Below are 8,509 nucleotides of genomic sequence, written 5' to 3'. Positions count from 1 at the left end.
CTTCCCAGCAGTGCAGCACTAAAAATACCAACACTCTCATTAGCTTTCATGCAATTATGAAATATCCTTTGGAGACAGACTCTGGGAACACTCAGCTAGGGAGATTACATTGTCTCCTAAACATCCAGGAGAGAATTTAAAGGCAACATTTAGTGAGATGAACATGCAGCAGCTCAGAGGGAGCTGGAAGAAGGCACATCAGGGGAATTGAGGTAGCACTCCCTCACATCTTTCATTCCCCTGAGAGCTTCTGGCAGGAGTGAGGGGGAAGCAAACAAGCAGAAAAAGCAGACAGTGCTCTTTGGAACATTGCACATCCTCACAGCCATCTTTGGGCTGCCAGTGCTGCCCCACATCAGCCTCCCTGCAGACACCAAGCGGTCTTTGGCAGCACAGTTTTTTCATTTCAATTAATTAAATTGAGTTTTTAAGAAAAAAAAAATTCCACAAAAATAGAGAAGTGACTGATCAGCCTCTCCCCTCTTCTCCCCAAACAACAAGCTTGGGGGTTTGCACAAGATGAATAACTGTCTCCAGCTCACTACTTTTCATTTTTCTTGGCTCAATTATTTTCCTCCTCAATGCCTCTTGCGTGGCTGGAGCAATTGAGGCTGACAAGCACTGGCTACAAAGCAAAGCTTTTCCATTTGTAAGCTTGATGCTATCATTAGTTCTCTGACTGACATGGTAGCAGCTAGACTGGGTGACAAATCAGGGGACAAATCAGGCTCCAGCAAGCACTGGTGAGTGCCCCATGCTGCAGAGATTAATCCTGGGTGCATTGTGTAACTGGAGGTCTCTGCTCCAGCACAACTAAGCAATAAAGGGAGCAGCACTACATTCATGGCACTAAATGCAGTTCAGATTTGTGACAAGGAAGCAGGTGAAAAGGTAGCATAATGTCTACTCATAGAGTCTGTCTTCCAAAGGGAGAGGAAAATCCCACAGTGTCCTGGCAACAGAGGTTCTCCCAGTATGGGAGACTTCACACTCTGTAACAGAAGGATCTTTCCAACTGGAAGGAATTTCACATCACCTTCAAACAAAAGGGATATTTCTCCCACCTTCCAGTCTTTTACGTAAGAATACCAAGGCTCACTGTGAGCCTCAGAGATGGCAAACAGAAATAAGGCAATGCCTCTTTACTCACCCATCAAAGACACCGGCTGGAGCTGAACAACAAAGTAAATGCAGAAAACCAAGTACTGGAACATCCCACTGAGCCAAGGAAGAGCCACCACTCAAGGGACAGAGGCTTCAAAGTCCTTGTACAGCTGTGGCTCTTGCAGCTTTCCTCTCAGTGGAGCTTCTGACTCCAGGCTTCCAGCAGAGCAAGTGTGATTGCTCTCCTGGAAGTTTATCAGAGGAAGAAGCTGAAGGGACGTGGGCTACAGCTCCAGCCTTGACCTCCCCAGAGCAGCTCTGCCCCTGACTGACAGCAGGGATGTACTCACTGATCAATCTTGTTTTTTGGACTTGACCTGCTATTGTTTTCTGCCCTGACTGCCCCATGGTGACACCTCCACTATCTTATCCAGAGAAGAATTCTAACCAGGGACACCCGGACATCCCGAAGGGATGGAAAAGAAGAACAGATGGGTGCTTGTTATCTGTGCTCCTTCCACAAGTCCCACTCCATGGCTGCCTCCAGGCAGAAAACACCAGCTAAGGAGCCTTAACTGCAGGAAATAGTGGCCAAAGGAGCAGCACTGATCCTTCCGAGCACAGATTGCAGAGGAGTGCCTGGAGCAGAGCTACAATGGGAACATCAGTCAAACTGAAAGACTGGTGTCCCCCAGGGAAATGAGCTGTTCCTAGGCTACACACAGGCCTTTGCCACTCCTGGTCACATAACTTGACCACTGCAGCGAGATTATCAAACAAGGCAAGTAAAGACACTTTTCTGCAGTGCTCTTACAAATCTCTCGTCTTGAAAAAATAAATCAATCCCAACGTTATGGAGTTAATTTTGGTGTAAAACCGAGTAGCTAAGAACCTCTCCTGACTAGCTCAAACCAAACTGGGCTGAGTCACAGGTGACAGCCACAAGCTCTAGATGCAGCACACTGAAATGTGTTCTTAACTACAGCAAGCCCAGGAAGGGTTCTTCCCTCTCACCCCACCCCAAGAGCTCTCCATCAGCAATGAGTGCAGCTGAGCCTCCAGTAATCACACAATCAGGCAAGTGTGGGAATCTCCCCATTCCCTTGGCATCCTGCATTTCTGCAGCAGGCTGGCCTAAGAAAGGACACCAAGCTTCAAATCCCAGCAGGAAAGAAGTGGCTCCATTATTTACATGATGAATTTGCACCAGACAGGGTGCTTGCCTGTCTTGCAGGGACTGTACATTACAGAGAATTCTCAATGGCCTCTCTGTTGGGGTGTGCTCCTGGGAGTGAAGTGCAATGTGCTGCTCTACTCCACCCCAGCACAGGAGTCTTCTTTCAGTGGTGAATGATTCTAAGGAACAACAAAAAAACTCCAAATAAATTATTGTTATTGCACCCACAAGGAAAAAAAATAAATTCTTGTGGCTCTATTGTGCTGACAGCTGTGCAGTACCAGAAAGGTTTTCCCAACAACAGGAAAAGAGAACAGATTCACTGCACAAAGCTATCAAGGCAGATAACCCTCAAGAGGTGACTATGTGAATTCCCAGAAGAGAAACTAAAATTGAACAGAGAATAATACAGCAAGCCACTGGAATTTCTACTTTGCCACTTTCATTGAGAGGCTGGTTCGTACTCATGATGCCAGGTAAATAAAACTGACAAGCCTGAATGGAATGCTCTGTTTGTGTCACAGGTGTGTACAGCTCCCTGAACCATCCCTCACCAGCTGCTTTTGTTTTGTAGCTGCTAGATGAGCCTGTTATAACAAGGTTTTGACAGGCACATGGAAGTGACTGACAGATGACAATTAACACAGAGAAATGAACTGCAGCATGGCAAATTGGAGCCTCAAAGGTGTCACCTACAGGCCCTATGAAGTTCTCAAAAGTGGATTAAAGCAGGAGGTGCCCCAGCATTCCCAGAGAAGACACTACCCCAAATCACCATAACATCTAATTGAAGGAAGTGGTCTCAAGCTGGAGAAGACAGCCAGACTACCTCTAAACATTTCTGGGAAGAAGCACCAGAGGCAACTCTTCTATCAGCAGCTTCTCTTCGAAAGTTAATTTGGGTGATACTCATAGCTCCAATTCCCCCACAAACAATCTATGCCTCAGGGAGTTGTAACAGTCCTAAGAGGATAAATGGAGGGAAAAAACCCAAACAAAAAACCTCCCTGCAAGGAGATGCTCTGGGAGAGACACAACTCCAATAGGGCATTCTGTAGGACCTGCACCCTCCAGCAAATATGTTGTTCCTGACATCCACATTTGCACCCCAAAGACTGATGCACCCAATACCCCAAAAAGAATCAGCTTCAAGTTAAAATCTTTTAAAAGAAGCCACCAGTACTGTTTAAAATATATGAAGAAGGAAGGCAAAATTAAAAAGAGGGCAGGGGTTTTATTTTGGTACCCAAGAGGGATTTTCTAAACCTGCTTCAAAGCCTGTGCATATCTGTTCTTAACACAAGAAAAACGCTCATTTTGCAGGTGACAACCACCCTTCTTGTGGCAGGGAGATCTCTGCAGGGCTTTACCACCCTCACACAAGGAACTCAAAGCATTGGCTGGGCTGGAAAGCCTCATACAGTTTGTAATGGACTAATGAATAAAAATGCTTTGGCATTTGCTGAGGTGGTCTGGGTTTTGTCAGAGCCACCTCTCAGGACACAGCAATGCCTGGGAGGTGTGTGAAGCACAGCTCTGGATGCAGGAACCAGCAACCTGCCCAGAAGGAGCAGGAGGAAGAGCTAATCAGCACTTCCTGCTGCAAGGAGGGAGGAGAGCCTGGCGCACAGGACAGGCTCCCTTGTGTGGGATTGACTGGAGGATGCACGTTCACAATAAGCCCTGACAGGCAGCTGAGATGGATTGCACTGAAGTCAAGGACTTGGAGATAGGCCTGGTTGCTGTAAACAACTTGTTCCAGCACTCAGAGCCAGTGGGAAGGGCTGTGGAGATCAGGGAGGGAGCACAAGCTGAGTGAAATGTGAGCAAACTCCTCACAAGTACAGCACTGAGAGCCCATTAACATCACTCCTAGTTAAGAGTAGCAGTTGTTTCCTTTCCCTTAGTGGAGCACTGTGATGCACAACTTGGTGTTTGAGAGTATTTTTCCACAGGTCCTACAAACCCAAGTCCTATTTTCCGTGCTCCTCTATTTTCAGATGGCTTAGACAGCACACAAAAACTGCAAAACTAGTCAGCGGCAGAAAGAGAAGCAGAAGTCATCTTTTAAGAGCCCTCAGAGCCACAGCAGCACAGCCTAAGAGCAGTTTTCCCCTGCTTCAGGGCTTAGGTACACCGCAAGTCTAATTTTCATTACTGGATTTTACTTTTCATCCTTTTAAATGCCAGTAAAGAAAATAAGCCTGATGGGTTTTTTAAAAGGAATAATTAGCATGTCTTAGGATAGGTAGAAGAATACTTAAGATATAAAAATCTCCTTCCTCAGTGAAAATGAAGCCATACAATGGGGCACAGAGGAAAGAAGTTTGCTTTTCTAACTCCACAGACACAAAAAACCCAGGGGATATCAAAGAAATTGGTCCACTGGCTCAAAGACAGGGCAGCTTGGCCAGCTTCACATGGCTGGCTCAGTGCCATGGTCTGACAGCCAAGAGCAGCTTCAGAGCCTCATGCAAACCCTCTTAAAGCCAACATGGAAGCACAAGAACTTGCCACAAGGTGATCATCACTGCTGCCTGCCAGGCAGGAAGGGTTACAGGGGGAAAGAAAAAGGGTTTCTTCTTTGCTCTTCAGGAAAGAGGAGCCATGAACAGCTTCCCTGGACGGGCCTGCAAGGCAGAGCCTCACAGGTGTGGCAAAAGGAACTTAATGCTGTTCTCCAGGAAACTTTAAAGTGGTCATGTGTTAAAACCCTAGATACTAAGAGTTTGGGGCTTTCTATACTAAAAAACACAGACCGTCAAGAGAACAATACATTTAACCTAAAGCCATTAAAAAACTCAACTTCCATACATTCATTTGAAATGAAACTTTCATATATTTATTTGAAACCCAACTTCCATACAGTTATCACAGAAGAGGTTAATCAAAAGCATGACAAAATCAGTAGAAAAAGCAGCACCTGAGCACTGCAATGCTCCCTGCTGCTCCTCCCTCACCAGGGCTGAGGAATGCAGTGGCACATTAAAATTCAGGCAGCACTGCCTGCTCTGCAAGTGCTGCCAGGGGGACAGGACCCTATCACCTGCCTGGCTCCCAAAGGGGAAATGCTGCTGCAAGAGTGTGTGCTGATGTTGAGATAACGGATCAGGAGAGCAAACAAACCCTGCCCTTCCCTTCAGTGTTAGCATTCCAAGGCACTGAGACTGGAGTGGGAGGCTTGTGGATTTCAGGGCACAAGTGTAGCCACTCTCCTTACTTTTGTAACCCACACCGTCTCTAGAACATTAATTCATGTGCAGAAATAGTTTTGTAACAGTATCCTCTTGTTTTCAAAATAGAGATGGTGGTGCTAAGATGTCACAAAGTCTCCTGCTCTCCTGGATGCCAAAATGGAAGAATTCTTATGCAACTGAGCCAAACAATTTACCTAAGGGTGGCAGCAGCTCACCTGGGGACAGCAGCAGACCAAGGGCTGCTTGGAGGAAGGAGGCCTGTCGGCAGTGATTAAAGGTAGGTGACAACAAACAGCTTCCAGCCCTTCCCCTCCAGCTTTGAAAAACACAGGAGCTGGCTTTTTCAAAAACTAGCTAATCATGGATGGTGATTTTTTTAAGCAGTCCACAGGCACAATGGAAACCTGCACAAACATCTCATCCTAATAATCCATAAAGTCAGGACAAAGCACACTCTGCCGATTCCCAAAGGTAATGAACAAATCACGTGTCACCATGACAAAACAAACCACTCAAGGGCCCAGACAGAAAGGAACTGAAGTCTGACACTCCAGTTTTTCTCCAAAACAGCACTTGAGTGCATATAGAAATACACTGACACCACAAGTACCTCTTTTGGGTTGCTGGGCATTACTGCCCATATATATTCTTATCCTGCCACTATGCTGGCCAAACAAAGGAAGATCTTTCTAGACCAAATATCTCTACCTCTACCTCACCACCTCAACTGCTCCTGAGATCCCTGTGTTAGGCAGCCAGGCCTGGCAGCCACATCTCCATCCAGGCTTCTTCAGAAAGTTATTATCTGCACCACCACGGCCTCAGTGAGGTAAGGTCAGTCAGGAAGACACAACCTAAACAAAAAGAAATGGAGGAAACTCAGGAGAGAGCTGCCACACAGGGAATATTCTCTTCTTAGCTGGGGAAAATAACATTATTCAAGAGCACTGATTCAAAAATTGAATAGTTATTTATTGTTCCAGAAGTACATTGCTCTTTTATACATATTTCATAAATGATACAGGATTTTACACATGTTCAGGTTTTTTTTGTTCTTTTTTTTTTAAAGAAGGACTTTTCTCCATGCTCCCTCCCTCATCCCAAACACACACCAAGGATTCAGCTACAGGATTGTGTTCACTTTTTTTTCCTTTTAAAACTCATCACACAAACATGATAAAACAGATAAAAAATAATCACACAATGTAATTAAATGGAAAGACAGAGGAGAAGGGGGAGGGAAGAAAAAAAAAACAAAACTAGAAACATGCACCCATTCGGTCCAACATGCCACTGAGTGAGAAGAGGCAGCAATCCCAGCTGTGTTTCCACATCTGCAAGGCACCTGGCATCTAGTAATACTGAATTATTTTCTTTCCTATATTTTTAAAACATGGTTCTCCAAAAAAAACCCCAGAAGCCTCTTTCCATGACACAGTGAGGAGTAGTAGTGAAACATCAAAAAGAAGCAGCCAGCCTTTCTGTATATAAAGCTTAGTGTCCTTCTCCCACCTTCATCCTGTCTCCACAGCATTTATCAGCAGGGTGCTAAACCAGACTGACCTGCTCTGAGTGAAGAGATGTTTTATCTGCTTAGAAAGCAGCCAGCCTTGGCTAAGAGAGAGGGCAATGGGTTGACCTTCCTTCCTTTATTTCTTTTTAGCTAAGAACAAGAGATGTCATTAGCCACTCCTAAGAAATTCTGACCTGTGGACACAAAGTTCACTTAAAGCTACTCAGTCAGGGGAAAGTGCTACAGAACCAAAGCAGTTCTGTGTCTTGCACTGTAAGGTCCCCAGGCTCTCAAAAAGCCTCTGGGCAAGGGAAATGCTCTGCCAATACGTGAAACCTTCTATCCCATTACACAAGCAGTCAAGTATCAAGTTTCATTATTCCATGTTCCAAAACTCTTCATTTGAAAGCAGGAGTCATGATTCCGGCAACAGTTCTGTAAATCCTTTAAGGCCTCCCTAATTCCATAGTCCAGGTGGCTCTCAGATTGGGGGTAGGAAGAGGGGAACCTCCCTGCCTTAAGACAGAATATAAAAAACCGCTCATGCAATGCTGCCATGGGTTTCTAGGAGGAGCTCAAGGGCATTGGGACGCAAATTTCGAGAGTTATTCCGGAACAATCCAAAACATCGATTCTCAAATGTCCAGAAGAAAACTCATTCCTTCTCTCACTGGGCTACAACCAATCTGTGCTACAAATAAGCAAAGGAGGAAGTCAGTGGAGCACAGGGGGTGGGCTTGGAAGGGGAAGCTCACGGTTTTCCAGTAGAAAGCAGTCTTGTAGTAACTTTATAAAAGAGACCAGGTCTGACCAGAAGTGTGCGTGTTAATGGCGGTGGAGTGCAAGTTCTGATCACCAGCCAGAGCTCCAGGTGGCTTGGATTCTTTGTTCATTTATTTTTTTTCTCCTTTTGTTTTGTTTTCAAGACAGAAAGAGAGATTGGAATCAGGTAAAGGAAAATTTAAAAAGCTAAGCAGGCTGCTGGTGTCTTATCAAGAGGCAGACCCTGCAAAGCTGGAAGAAGACACCCCTACACCCCAGCATTACATTCTCTTCATGAACCCCCCCAATCCTGTATTTGTACACAATCGCCATTCTGACAGTTTTTAAAATGTGACTATTTGCCAAGCCCTTTTCAGAACTAACATTCCACAATGTCCCATCTTCAGATTTAAGAGATTTTCCCCCTTTACAGTCCTTTGTCTTGATTAAAGGTAAAAACCCTCCACCCCCCACACCACGTCCCAGCTTCCACCTGCAATGCTTTAATTAAAAAAGGCAAGAGCTATGAACAGGTTTTTTGCCGGGGTTCAGAGCTTCTTTGCTGATCAGTCCTTTTCAGAAATTTGCTGGATGGGCAGATGAACTTGCAGTGGGTCTCGAAGCCTCTTAAGGTCCAATTCTGCCTAAAAGTAAAAGACATGTTATAAAGCACAAGCTCCCAAAACAGCTTTCCCCAATACCATTTCCCTTAGAGAAAGAAAATATTTCCCACATTTCCTTGTTTTTTCCCTGTCC

The 8,509-nt window shown here is 45.2% G+C and overlaps 2 protein-coding genes across 2 annotated transcripts in view; both read right to left on the bottom strand.

Annotated features, from left to right (window-relative positions):
- The window catches only part of OIT3 (oncoprotein induced transcript 3), a 28,020-nt gene extending 19,934 nt beyond the window's left edge, over positions 1 to 8,086 (bottom strand). The window contains exon 1 of the mRNA XM_031064472.1: positions 8,026 to 8,086. Coding sequence (XP_030920332.1) covers positions 8,026 to 8,086 — 61 coding nt within the window. The remainder of the gene's footprint in view (positions 1 to 8,025) is intronic.
- The window catches only part of MCU (mitochondrial calcium uniporter), an 11,502-nt gene continuing 10,813 nt past the window's right edge, over positions 7,821 to 8,509 (bottom strand). Inside the window, 1 exon segment of the mRNA XM_031064471.1 lies at positions 7,821 to 8,397. Within this exon segment, the coding sequence (XP_030920331.1) occupies positions 8,320 to 8,397 (78 nt within the window). The 3' untranslated portion in view covers positions 7,821 to 8,319.

The sequence above is a fragment of the Geospiza fortis genome, unplaced genomic scaffold (genome assembly GCF_000277835.1).
Source record: "Geospiza fortis unplaced genomic scaffold, GeoFor_1.0 scaffold48, whole genome shotgun sequence".
Lineage (NCBI taxonomy): Eukaryota > Metazoa > Chordata > Aves > Passeriformes > Thraupidae > Geospiza > Geospiza fortis.
This window is presented reverse-complemented; position numbering and strand designations above follow the sequence as displayed.